The sequence below is a fragment of the Pleurodeles waltl genome, chromosome 6 (assembly GCF_031143425.1).
Source record: "Pleurodeles waltl isolate 20211129_DDA chromosome 6, aPleWal1.hap1.20221129, whole genome shotgun sequence".
Taxonomy (NCBI): domain Eukaryota; kingdom Metazoa; phylum Chordata; class Amphibia; order Caudata; family Salamandridae; genus Pleurodeles; species Pleurodeles waltl.
The window spans coordinates 887,440,587-887,455,070 of NC_090445.1; the positions used below are offsets into that span (position 1 = coordinate 887,440,587).

At 40.8% G+C, this 14,484-nt stretch overlaps 1 protein-coding gene across 2 annotated transcripts in view; it reads left to right on the forward strand.

Annotated features, from left to right (window-relative positions):
* Window positions 1–14,484, forward strand: part of EDRF1 (erythroid differentiation regulatory factor 1) — a 403,030-nt gene that overhangs the window by 93,221 nt on the left and 295,325 nt on the right. For both annotated transcript variants that reach the window (XM_069239693.1, XM_069239694.1), the window contains exons 5-6: window positions 13,050–13,174; window positions 13,363–13,522. In XM_069239693.1, the coding sequence (XP_069095794.1) occupies window positions 13,050–13,174; window positions 13,363–13,522 (285 nt within the window). The remainder of the gene's footprint in view (window positions 1–13,049; window positions 13,175–13,362; window positions 13,523–14,484) is intronic.

Sequence of the window (14,484 nt, forward strand, 5' to 3'; positions counted from 1 at the left end):
GAGGGGCCGGTTTCGTAGCAGTGCAGCAGTTTTTAAAAGCACTGATTTTTGTCACTGAGATTCTTTTTTTACTCTACACTTCATAAGTTACACTCATAATCTAGCACAGTGAACTACTAACTTCTTTCAAAGAGCTGCATACAAACTGAATAGTACAAGTTTGAAAGTTAGGTTTTTCCCAATCTTTGAGTATCCTAATTTTGCTAAAAATGGTTCATTTGGGTAAAAAATAAGTTGTTATTAGTAAAGTCAACCCTAACCACTGCGGTATGTTCTGAATCCTGAGTTTATGCTTTTCCAGACCAAGCACTCTCAAAAAATGCCCACCAGAATAGATGACATGTGAATCCTACGCCTTGTAGTCCTCTTCGTCTTAGGTTATGTTTTCTATACACTGATTCACACATGAATGATTCATTTAATTTCATAAAACTTTATTCTGTAGCGCTTTGACAACCATAAAAACCGAACACAATACATATACATATAAAATCTCAGGAGAACAGAAACGCACAGATATTGGAGCACTTTTCAATACAAGTATAATAAAAATATCAGGACATTGTTCTCTGAGAACATACAGCCGCTTTAAAAAACAAACCAATGTTAAAAATGACCTCCTTATTTTCTAAGAGCAAAAAAAATCTGAACGCAATTCTACAAAGTCGAAGTTCAGAGTAATACTTCTTTAAAATAGGAATTTAAAACATTCTAGTGTACCGCAAATAAAATTAGCAAGAAAAGAAAAAAATGAAGCATTGTCTGTTCAGATACATTATCACATTGACACGGCAAAGGTTCAATCCGATGTCAAGTACTGAACAGCATTAGCTCTAAAAAGTGCGGGGAGCGTTCACACCTATTATGAACAAGCCATGTATAGTTATAGGAATAATTAAAATTCTTTAGGCCCAGATATCTGCCCAAACTCGCGCTTCGTGCAAAGCTTATGGAGTCTGTGCCATGAGCACTGCATCATCAGCGTACAAAATTGCTGGAATGGGGTTTCCCTCAATTATTGGAACATCTTGAGTAGCACCTGTAAGTGACAAGTGTAAATCGTTTATATATAAAAAAACTAAATAACGGCCAGCACACAGCCCTGTCTGACACCGCAGTAAATTTCAGTATCTCTAGAGGCCTCCCCCGACTGGCTGATGCGGACCCTTGCCTTCATTCCCTCATGCCAGTAGGTGAAATAATGTACCAGGACATCATCAAGCCCCCAGTCAATCAACATGCTCCACAATTTAGCTATGTCGACGCAGTTGAATGCTCAGGTCAGGTCCATAAAAGCGAGATACATGGATGATTGTTTAGCAAGGGCATATTTACCCAACACCAGGTTAAGGTTAAGGCATTGATCTATAGTGCCTAATTTACGTCTGAACCCAAATTGACAACCACTTAAAATGGACCCAGCATACACCCACTCCATAACCCTGTTATCTGTAATCCGACCCAGTATTTTAGCCCTGCTGTCCATAACAGAAATCAGTCTGTAACATGATGGAAGCGAACGTTCCCCTTTTTTTAATATGGGGACTATAACAGACATTCGCAATGAACAGGGTAAGTTGGCAGGCAGCAAAACATTAAAGATGTTAGTAAGAAGTGGGGCCCACAAAGGAATATTGGATCTGATCAAATCTGGGGTGGGTGCACACTACTTTTATTTAAGTTGATCGCGAGCTCTACCTCCGACAATGTAACAGAAAAATAAGAAACTAATGACAAATTGACTACGAATGAGGCAGCAGAGGACGGTGCTGTGTAAATTTCTCTGAAATGCTCCTCCCACTTACTACTAGTAATATTACAAGATATAGATGTAAGAGACATAAAGTTAGCCTTTAATTCAGAGACAATGGCCCAAACCAGCTTGCAACAGCCCTGATGTGAAGCCCGTAGGAGTGATTCCCAGCACAAAGAGACAACCTCATGGCAGCTCTAGGTAACAAATGTTTTATATGCCTTAAGTAAACTGCGCACCAAACCAGAATCCCCCTTGGTTTAATCATTAATGTAGTGTGAAGAACTTTATTTAATTGCAGAGCACTCAGCATGAAACCGTTTAGCATTATCAGGGGTTGGTTTCACCAATATAAGTAAACTCTCCTTGATCTTGCCGCAAAATTTAACATGGCCCTACCAACTGGGTGCCAGAGTCCTTATCAGATAAGCATGCAAAAACTGAACTCAGATTGTCCCCAATAGGGGTATTAAAAAAACTGATCCGCATTACACAATCTCCAAGCCACCCTCAGATTATCAGTATTGGGTTGAAGATTATAAGCACCCACATCCCTCCTAAATGTGTTCTTATATGGGATAGACAATTCAGTTGCTATTGGGTTATGGTCACTAAAAGTCGCCGGAATGACTACCATTTTGAAGAAGGTCAACCAAATTGTCTGTAACAAAAGCATAATCAATAACAGAGGGGCTCCCATTCTCCTTAAAAGTAGGAACCTTACTGCATTTTGGAGCCAAAACCGCTAGTGCATTAACCATACTTAATTCATGCAACATCAAGAAAGGATTGTAATTCATGGCCTCAAGAATCAGTCAGGAACTTATTGTTGCATGAGCAGGTTTTCTGTGGGTCTCCGAAATTTTCACCACATGTACATTAAAGTCACCAGCCAAACAAAGGTTAAATAAATGTCCCACTGTCCTGACCTCTAAGTCAGAAATAAATTCAAATAATAATAAAGAAACTTTGAATTAGGTATGTTAATAAAATAATTATTATAAAAGTTTACAGTATGTAAGCAAATGTTAGACCTGAAAGCTATAGCTTGAAAGCGATTATCATACATCTCAACCTCTTTGACAGTGAGTCCTATATTAGTTTTAACCCAAATGGCGAGCCCTCCAGAAGCACGACCTCTACAAGAAGGCATGGCCAGGATCGAGAGGCATTGGTACCCATCAAATTGTGTAGAAGTAGTATCCCAAGTTTCCTGTAACAGAATTATATTGTAGGCCCTAATAAAGTCCTACCAATCTGAATTCAAAGTCTTAGATTTTAGACCTGCTAGGTTCCAACTTAGAATTCTCATTGACTCGCTACCTAAATTTGAAGTAGCCTTAAGGGGAATGGGGACTGCCAGACTGGAGGCAGCAGCTATCAAAACATCAATGTTTAGGGTACCATACCCAGCCAAAGGTTGTATAAACACTGAGGAATTCTCTGCCAGTAAGTCTACGGATTCTCGGCCACTAAGCATTGAGAATGCATTAGAACAGGAAAACACATCAGTGGGGCAAGATATAGAATTTGATAAACCTCAAAGGCAAAGTAAAAATATTAGTTAAATTCTGCTCAATTAATTTTTTTACAGTAAGTATCCGCTAAACATTAGCTGGTTTCCTAAAATTTATAACACTGCAGTCCCTATGAATGGTTTTCTGTGAGCAGCCAAGCCACCCCACTCTGCGCACCATCAAAATCTCATTCAAATCCCGAATCACAAATTTTTTATGCCTAAATAACCAATATTTAACCTTCCACAGAAGTTGACTACATGACTCCTGCTGACCAACTTTCAAAGCAGGAACCCCGGCCATCACTAATACATAGGGGCACGCTGCCGGGGGAAGGTTCAAGATATCTTTACACGGAACAGAAACAGAATCAATAGATAATTGACCAGAATGGTTACCTAGAGCTGCGACAGGGCCAAATTGAACCACCGGGGGCCAGTGAATGACCAGTAACATTAACAATATTAATAGCAGTACTAACAGATTATCTCTCAGGTAACCCCCTCCGGTGGAACAGCACAAGTAACAGCTGGCCCCACTGATGGAGTCACTGAGTTGGTACATCAAGGCTGGGTATTAACAGTAGCACCCCTGGTACATCAGGCGCCTGCAGGGGCGAAGAGGCTTGTGCACAGACTCCCAAGGTCAACTTATCAGGAGGAATACCAGTCGACCCCTTAGACAAGCCCTCTAAGCAGCCCTCCATACAGCCTAATCGCTCTAACAGTGGCTGAAGTTTAGCTTGTAAATAGAGCAAAACATGTCCATTAAGCATTGATCCAATGCAAAACAGTCACAAATTTGAGTAGCCATAGAGGGTGAAGTAGCACAGGAAAACACACAAGGTGACAAGGCCAACTGAGCCCACAAAAGAATCTGGTTGGGAACCTGACTATTTTGACTGTGCAATGTTACTTTCTTTTTTGTAGTAACATTTTTGTCTAACTGCCTTTTGTGCTTTGCTCCGGCAACTGGTTTAGAGAAATGGAATGTAAAAACATTAGTTTGGTCAAATGAGCCAACAGCAGCATTACAACTGTTTTCATTCCGCACTGCAGGAGGTTCTGAGTCCTTATTTGCGTATTCAGTGTTATTTGAATTTAAGCGAGAACTAGAATCAGCACCAGCAATCTAGGGGAGAGACCCACCATATTCCGACAATAGCCTGCGTTTGGTGAGCTAAATCTCCCCGGCAACCATCCCAATGGCGCGCTGAAGCATGCCTTCAAAAGTAACTGTAGAAAATGATTGTGCTCTATCCCCTGCTGCTCTACGCTTCCCCATGCTCAGCTCAGTAACTCTCACCTTGCGCACTGTGCCAGTTAATGTGGCCGTCCCAGGACTGCAGCGATTGCCCCCTCCGGAACAGCAAAATCATAAACAAAGGCGAAGAGCCAAGAGGGGGTCCCCAGCCCGGCCACGTCCTGCCGCGGATGAGTGCAGACGGGTCCGCTCTTGGCCTGGTCTTCGCCCAGGCACACTCCCAGGTACGTCCCATGCTGCGAGACCAACTGGAGCCTTTAGCGCGTGTGCCTCTTTGCTGAACCCCGCTATGCTGGAGGAACTCTAGTTGGCTGCAGGCTCCAAACCAGTCACCAAACAACCCCATTGTCTCTTGTACGTGTGTGTGATGTAAATTGCTCCAACACCCTACACTGTAAGAGAGGCACTATTAAAAATGAAATACCTGTGAGAGAAGGACTATGGAGAGATGAGGCACTGCTACAGGGTGATGGTGGGGGAATCAGTGAAAAGCCCCAATACAGATTACTGTATCCTAGTGCACTGTAAAGTCATCATTTACTATGCTTTAAAAACTAATACAGTTGGATATATAATGAAAAATGTGTTGTGGAATGCACCATTTTTGCAATTTTTCCCAAATTTTCTTGGGGGTCGAGAACCCCCAAGTCCCACTGCGGTGATCAGGCTTGTGCTATGCACCTATGGGGGCCGTTCTGACATGGTTGCCAGGACTGCTCTGGGTTCTCGGTACGGCCTTGCACTAAGCTACAATGCCTGGAAAAGCTCTACGCCTAATGCATGAATATTTGAATTTATTTATTCAGATCTGTGTACACTCAAGTCAGCTTCTGTGCAGATGTTCTTCAGAAGTGTTCCCTGTTATCTCTTACTCAAAGAAAAGCTATACAGGAAAACCTTGAATTCTTACTATTTCAGCTAGACACTTTTCTATAACCTGAGCGCATTTCCAGTTCAAAGACCTTGCAGGCATTTTACAACAAAAATGGAATGACCAGATAATGGCTTTCAAGGCCCCTTCAATAAGTGCACTCTGAGGCAAATACCTAATATCTAAATATAGAAAAGTGTATTTGTATACAGTTGTTGACTTCCAAAGATAGAACTGCAGTTGTAGCCTACAGTGAAATAGGACAGCAGCTTTTGAATATTTAGACATGTTTTTTCCAAAAGTGCTGCTGTTGAATATTTGTGTTTTAGCCTATGCAATGTTTGATGCTTAAAATTAAATCTTGACTGATTCAGAGAATAGTGTGGTAATTAGGTAATTACGATATGCTCCCGTTCCATAAGTAACTTACATTATTATCTAATTTACCAACATAATTGTCCCACATATACCCCTTTTTCGGGTTACCCCGTTGGTTTAATTTACTCAATAATATTGGTCTTCTAATAGTCTAACTCCAACTCCTTTTTGTTGAGGGTCTGCAGACCTATGTTACTTGTTGGCACAAATGTTATCCATCTTCTGTAATGTACTCCAGCACTGAGGGTAAAAATAGAAACCGCAAACTAAAGACTACAGCTAGCAAGCTGACATATGTCCTGGAGAAACCCATTACATAAAATACTATTTCACAGAGAGAAGGGAAATGATTTATGAGAAACAAAAAATGAACTTTTTTCCATTGATTTGGTGGCCCACAAAAGCCTTGCAGGCACCCCTTATAGCACCAGGGGCATTCTTAAAGGAAATGGTCAGTGTGGTTCCCTTCATGAGGAGCCGTGATGATTTGCATGGCCACCACACACTGTGCTGGTGCAGTACATATCTTGAACTAAATCACCAGCCACACCACTCAAAACTAGACAGGCTGGAGAATATTCTTAATTTTGAGGTATGCGCTAGTGCCGTCTTTGGCTCTGTGTTTCAGAGGTTCACCAACGCAGCAGTCTGCCATGGAAGTACTCCATCATTGAAATATATACCTCAACATAGCTAAGTGCCTAAAACCGTTGGTCCAGTTGGCGCTTTCCCTCTGTGCATTGGGCAGCATTTTTCCCTAGGAGTTTTAGAGAGAATCCTTTAGACTGCCCTATGTGAATCGTAGCATCACATTGGCCATTTTCCTTGCTTTTCTGTGAGCAACCCAATGAACTCTGCTGCAGTCCTGTAAGGATCACTTAGAGAACAAGTGCAGGGAGATGGCAAAGAGATACGGTGCCAGTGGGCACTTCATACTATTGATGGACATCAAAACAGGTAACAGTGGGGTGCTCTAACTACTTCTTTCCTCACCTACCTACTGTGGGGCACCTGGGGTAAAGGACTTTGTTATTGTAAGCCTGAAACCAGGGAGAATCAGACACCAGAGACCGCAGCGGCTGCTTCTCAATTAGCAAGCATTACAGAAATACAGTTTTTCAGGAGGTACATTGCGATTTATGAGGATCAAAGCCCACAAACTGTGAATTTCTAAAGACTGTAGGCACTAGTTGTTGGCGAGCCAGAAAATGTTACAGCGGCCTTGAAGACTGTTAACAGATCTGTTTTTTTTATTGTTATTAAACGTTTGTGTAGCAGTGTGCCTGTGGAACTGTCAGTCTCTATAATAGCATGCTTGTCTGATATTGCTGTGAGATCTGTAAATGTAATGTCTTTTCTTTGTTTTCGTCAGACAAACTAATGGCAAGGTTCTGACCTGAGGGCTTGCGAAAGTCTGTTTGCACCCCCGGCTAGGGATTATATGAGAAACTACCTTTAACTGCTTTGTGGCTTTATGATCCTACATTGTACCTCATTATTGGCCAATTGCCTCTCTCGTTCCTCTAGCTGAACACAGGGCAGAGTGTGTGGAAGACTCATTCTAATAAGCTTTCATTTTTATGGTACGCAGTACTAGCTTAATTGTGTTGTATAGTATGGCAGATTTTATTTAGTGCTTAATACTCCTTTGATGGGCACTTAAGTGCTTGCCTGCATGAGTAGCACGCTACAATCTGTCAGGTGTGTGACTGAAGGATGTTCTCCTTCTTTTGATCCTATGTGGGAAGTGATGTTTCTTATTTATATGCTTATATTCAGAACCAAGGTAGAACACAGTAAAAACCTTTAGTAAAGGCCAGCCAATGTCTTAGGTTTCAAACACTTTTGTTTTTATACTCCTGATTTCAGTGGATATCACTGCAACATATTTTCTTCGCTTCGCAACGGCCCTATCAGTAGGATTTGTTTGACTGGAAATGTCTATCAAGGCTTTTCATGATGAAAGCTTTAAACCTTGGGAAATGCTGACAGTATTTAAAGGAGATTACTTTACAATTGCATCCAGCATAAAAGTCTCACGCTGAACTGCAACGATTAGCCAGGAAAAATATTGTTTCGCAGTTGGATCACATACAGGCCATTTGGCAAAAGTTGACATCAAGTGATTCTTCTTGGCGTAAACAAAATTTTCTTTCTTTCTTTTTTTTGGGGGGAGGTGTGGGGTACACACATGTGGCACAGATACAAGTGGTGGGGCTAGATGATTTAATTGATGTAACTAAATAATAATAACTAATTTATATTTAGTTTCTATTTTCCTTAAGTCTCAATCTGTGCATGAGTATACTTTTTAAAACATGGCTGCCACAATAGATGTTAGGTTTGTTGCACTTTCTGGAATATGTAAACTAAAGAAGGACATTTCGGTTTCCTCAATAAAGATGGTGCTGGATTAAGGTGGTAAGCATTTTCCGCATGTTTTCTTTTGTTAGGGATTTAACCCAAGACAAGAAGCTGTTCTTTGGTTCTTAGAGTTCTTTCTGATTGGTAAGCAATCGCTTGGGGACTACTTTAGGTCTACCTATTTTATCTTTCTTCTCTTAAAATAATTGTCTGCTTTCATGTTCTTTAAAAGCATGTTTGACTTGGTCAGCTTTATATCGAGGAGATGCCTTCTAGCTTATGGTACTCTAAACATATGACCTGTTTGCTACCCGACTCTCCGGGCATGATGCATTACTTCTCTGAAGGTTCACAACTACCTTTTTTTTTTTTTTTTTTTAACTTTTCAATAAGTAAAGCTCGGCCTTGATAAAATAAAACAGTCTCTACAAACTCTTTGATTCCTAGACATGCCCCAGCCACCTCTTGGAGGGTTTTTTCACACTTGCATTTCGTGTCCCTTCATGCAACAAAAATCTTTTCTCTCATGTTGTACAATATTCAGAGTTTCACTTATGATGCATGTCATTCTTCAATTGGGACCAGATGTTATGATTCCTCAATTCACATGTACCTTAATAGGATCCATGGTGTTTATACGGCCCTCCATTCCATTTTTCAACCTTATCTTATATTCTCTCTGATATGTTATTATACTATTTGTATGTTTCCTTATGGACTTAGTTCTCGGATCAAATTGTTAGCTCTGCGCTTATGCTCTGTGAATAATTAATTTATTTGTTAAGCTCTATGTAATAGTGTCTTATATAGGAGTTGATACAATATGTGGACTAGTATCCTTGATGGAGAAATTTTGTATTATGTATCAATTTGATGCAGGAACCAATTCTGTTTATCGGCAGCCAAAAATCTCTGATATCATTGCATGTTATAGTTAAACATATTACTTGACAATAGTGAGATATGTGAATAACTAGATGTACGTTTTATATGACTTGAATATCTCTTTATATTCACTATTACTTTTTTGATTGAAATTGTTATTACTATACTTTTTTGTCAGTCTAGATTGATCCTTTGGTTTTCTGTATAACATCACAAAATGGACACTCTCTCTTGAACATTGGGAGAGGTATGGTACAATCCTATTCACATATGGGAGTAGAGATCTCTTAATTTTCTCTATCCATAATATTGCATGGGCTTGCGGGTAATGAAACTAAGGCAGAAGGTCCTCTCTTCTATTCTTTTGGAAATGGCTTGGTTTTTAACTCATATGTTTGTGACCTCTGGTCGTAGGAACCGCTAATATTTATCCTATATTTGTATAACTTTATAACCTTTAAATTGTCACATAAATTCAACTGCCAGCATCTTTTCACAGCCAATTCACGCACTTTGGATTTTTGTATCACAATTATGCAATTGTTATTTTCCACTAGTGGTGGGTTTTTGAATTACTTCTTGCCTCTTTTTTCACACTTTGGGTGTGGGAGATTGGGTAATCCCTGCATCTTTATCTTCATCTTTATTTTTTCAGTATTGTATATCAATTCTTCTTTACCTTTATATTTTCACAACTTCGAGAAAGCCCAGGAGGCGAAACACGTGTCGGCTGTTACTTTGCAAGTGTATCACAATAAATTTTCAACTGAACTTATGGATTTGACTCTATGCATTCATTTGCAAACATCTCGACAGTATGAAACATTGAATGTCCATTTTGGATTCATGGTGGTCTTACCAATCACTTCCTTAGACTCTTGGTTTCACACTGAGGTTAATTGGTCCATTCCTCATTTTGGTAGCCCATAACTGGATGAAAATGGCATTCCATTGGATGAGACGGCTTGACCACTGTTTCTTTTTGGACTTTTTGGATAAGTGATGGGGCCACCTACAACAGGCAATCATGACATTTGTTTGTATGTGTGTAATAAATCCTAGTGGTGGTTGCCACTAGGTAGTTATATTTAGGACCTAGTTTCCGTAGACTGAGCGTTTTTCGTTTTGCCAATAACTTTGGCGCCACTTGACGATTCTTCACAAAATTTGCAAAAATTATACTTTGGTCAATTCAGCTACTGTCGGGGAAGTTTTGGGGTGATTTGTTAAGCGGGGGCCAAGAAAAAGGGGGGCCCAAAACGTGTTTTCCCCATTCATTTTTCCATAAGACCTTTAGACACGCCTACAGCCCGAACCACTGAATGGAATTATACCAAATTTGTCACGAAGCTAGATTCTGTTCCACAGATTACACTTTTTGTGGTTTGGTGCCCATCCGTTCAGTAGTTTTGGAGTAATTTAAGGCAAAAAAATATAGATATCTAGGGATGTGGATCCTCTGCAGTTCCAACTGTCCCGTGCTAATATCTGGTTAGCTGCCAGAACTTCAACAAGGAAGTGTTGGTAGACATCTTGAGTCCCAGGGAGAAAAAAAAGTGAAAAAAAGAAAAGGGACCAGGGTAGAGTCATCCTGACCCTTAGCCCTGGTGCTGGGATCCCTGATGGACCACGCCAGGGCTAAAAAGCATTTTTTTTTAAAGAAAAATAACTCTGGAAAATCCACGGATGGATCAGCTGACTTTTCTGAGATTTAATAAGAAAAAAAAAGCAGTCCCCTGAGCTCCCGTTTTTTTTTTTTTTTTTTTTTTTTTTGCTCTTGAGTGGCGCAGGCCCTGGGGGCATTTGGGGCTTAATAGAGGAGGGGGGAGCACAGGCCCCCCTTCTTGGGCTTTAATGAGCCCTGGGGACCACCACCTCCCTGGGACACTTTTGCAAAATGGGCAGGGCTGCGCAGCCCCCTCACACCTCAGGGACCACCTCCTTCCCAAGGCTTTAAGTAATTAACATGTGGGTAGGCCACCTGGCCCCCACTGCCCTGGGGACCGCTACCTCTCCGCTGCTTTTTGAATTAAATAACACTTTGTTCATTTTGAGTCCTGGGGGGCCATGGGGCAGAGATTAAAAAGAAGTGAAGGGGGTCCATTTCAGACCCCTTGTAGCCCCGGGGCCACCACCTCCTCGGGGCCTGTAGTTGTTGGATGGCGGCAGCGCCCTACCTCGAGGAGCCACTGATGTCCCTGGGGACCACGGCAAAATAGGACCAGCTACTGCTATGTCCCGGTGTGCCAACCCCCGGGACATAGCTGTTTGCTTAGGCTTGGCTGCAGCTTTGAAGCTCAGCCAAGTCAGAGCAAACATTGCAGTTTCTGAAAGGGAGGCCTGTCAAGTAGATCCCGCTGTCAGAAATCAGAGTTTTCATTTCTGTTTCCTGTACGCAGGTATGCATGCAGGGAACCGAGATGAAAGCTTTGCTTCAGCAACCACAGAGCTGCTTCTTAAAGCAGCTCCTTGCTTGCTGAAGCAATGAGACCGCTGGGGAGGTCTTGAGGCTTCCCCCGTGTTCCCAGATAGGCCGTAAAGGGCACATGATAAAATATATTTAAAAAAACATGTAGGGACCACGTGGGAGCCCCCTGAAAACGTGTTGACAAAAATGTAAAAAGCAAAGTTCAGTGTGATGGTCGCAAACCTTCATACTGAGCTTTAAGGGTTTGAGTCCAGTTGGTCTAGTTTCCTTCCTTTTTATTTTAGTTTTTTTTAAAGTAGAAATGTTTAAGGCTTAGATGAAAGGTGATTTTACACTTTTTAAATGACAAATACATTTTTGTTTTTTAATTTGTACAGAAATATCTCATAATAAGTATATCATACATCAAAGTCTAAAAAAAAGTATTTCTCCCTCCCTCTCTTTCAGTCTTTCTCCCACTCACAAACCCACTCGGACACTCACGCATTCGGTGGTTAGTGGGGAGGTTGGCATCAGGGTCTGGCTGCAGTAACTATAACCTGCACCATTCACAGTTTTCTTATGAATACTTTTATTGCAATTGTTGCAATGATAATATCAAAGATGCCATCAATGTTATAATATATGAAGCAATTAGCTGTGCATGGCGAAGCCGCAAGTTAAGGTTACCTTAGGGCACGGGTTATAGTTACTTCAAATAACTTTAACTATAACTGCTGAATTTCTTTGGTTTTGTATGAGTAACTTCAGATCCTAACTATAACATCCCTGTAACCTTTGTTTATTTCAGTGAATTTCTATGGTTTGTAAATGTAAAGTAATTTAAACTACTAGGTTAATCCAACCACCACCGCGCATGGCCTTTGGCCGTGCGTGGTGGGGGTTGGCCGCAGGGCCTGTCTCTGTCAGTGGATCTGTGAGTGGGTGTGAGAGTCTTTGAGTGGGCGCACGAGTGTCTGAGTTGGTGTGTGAGTGGGCGCCCGAGTCTCTGAGTGCATGTATGAGTGAATAATAAATTTGTGTATGAATGAGTGAATAATTAAAAAAAAATGTTTTTGCATATTCTCGAATATCTTTGAATATTTGAGGATATCCTAGACTATTTGAGGATATCACTTATTTACGGTTTATATCAAATGATGAGTTAGGATGATGACCAGACATCTGAAAGCCCTGTAACCTCTTTGTCAAATATCAGCCATGTGCAGCTTTGAGTCCTATGTAGACCTAAACCCTAAGATAGAGACTTCTGTTGCTGAACAAGAAGTATACAGAATAAAGCAAATTTACAGAATGTACATCAGTAGGCTTCTTTGTGTGAAAGCATAATGCCAGTGACTTTAATAATTCTGTCATATTTTGAATTGCTGGAGCCATGTTATCAGACAGACAGATTTATGCCACCCATTGAAATTACTAACAACAATGTTCTGTAGTTCTAGTATTAGTAAAGTTATCATTCATGAACATGATAAAGGTTCTTATATTTACAAGTGTGTCTTTCCTTTAGTGGCAGGCATGTTTTAAGAGCCATGCAGCTTACCATAATATTTTACCTTTCTAAATTGCTTGCTGATGTTTCAATTTTAGACTGGAGATTGGACATGGTTGAAAGACTTCTATCAAAGATTAATAGACCAAAAGTGGCAGAGGAAAAAGAAAAGCAAAGAGCACTGGTACCAAAAGGCTATTCTTTCAAAGTTTTTATATTACAGGTAAGGTATTTCAGTTAGTGTATCATTTTCCTCATTTTCAGAGATTTGCTGTTAGTTAACTTAGCTCTCTTGTGGCACCTTAATGACAATTGATTAAAACACCCCTAAACTTGATGTGAAATCAGTGAAGATGGAAGCAAGTGTACAAAAATGTGGGTGACTTCTTTCTTTCTTTCTTTCTTGCTCAGCATAAATGGGGATGATGCTGCCGAACCAGTCACTTCCTCTAGAGAGGAGCAGACAGCTCCTCCAACTTCTGATGAGAGTGGTGAAGCAGGGAGAGCCTCATGGCCAGCCCCGTTCGAGACTCCTTCCTCAATATCTGAAGATGTTGGGTCTTCTAATCAGGTTATTGTTCATTTACATACTCCTGTGTTGCTCTGTCTTTCTGCATAACATCCATATAGATACCTGCGTGATATGTGCAGATTTTAACTGCACTACTAAAGTTGCAGCACTTTCGACATTTAAACCTTTACATAAATTAATCGTTATCTTTCCTTAGTACTCGGGCATCAGGCATGCTCTTCACTGTTTTACTGCTGTGCCATCATACTCCCTAACAGAGTGTACTTTAAATGCCAGTGAACATCTGTTTACAGCCCTAAAGGAGGGAGGTCTGATAAGTTCCCCTAGTTAGCGACTTATAGGAACTTTGTAAAAATAATTGTGCTGGCAGAGGGGTGCATATGTATCACAGCAGGAAGAAGGCTAGCAATGTCTCTTGAAGGCAGAGTATTATAGTTTTGTGTCGTGGGCATTGCATGACCAAATTGCTTCCAAATGGTGTTGAGAGAGGTGACAGGTTTACAATAAGGGTGTCAGCACATAGTCTACACATTTATTTTTGGAGTTCATATAGAAAAGATACATGTCTGAAGTGTGCTAAGTGTGTTGCTGTTTTACTGTCTGATCGGTGCCCAGTTAGGGGGTTGGAAACACTGTTAGCTCTTATGGACTTGAAGGTAGTAAATAATTTATTTCTTTGTTTGAGGAATTTAAAATGAAGAAGCCCTGTGTGCAGTATAATAGTATTAAACCAGGTCTGTTCATGAACTACATCCTGGGGGTTCAGGCTCAGGTAGTGTATTTTGATAGGAGCAGAGAAAGAGACCTCAGTCTGCCTCTTGTTACTAAGTTCTTTTTGAATAAGAAGGAGGTGTCTTAGCCCTTAACAGAACCCACCCTTTCCCTCCCCCCTCCTGCAGGACACATCTACCACAGCCCAAAACAATAGCAATTTTAGGGTTATTTCCAAGCCTGCTCCTTATTATGTCACATGTTCATCACAGTTCATATCCTCCTGCCAG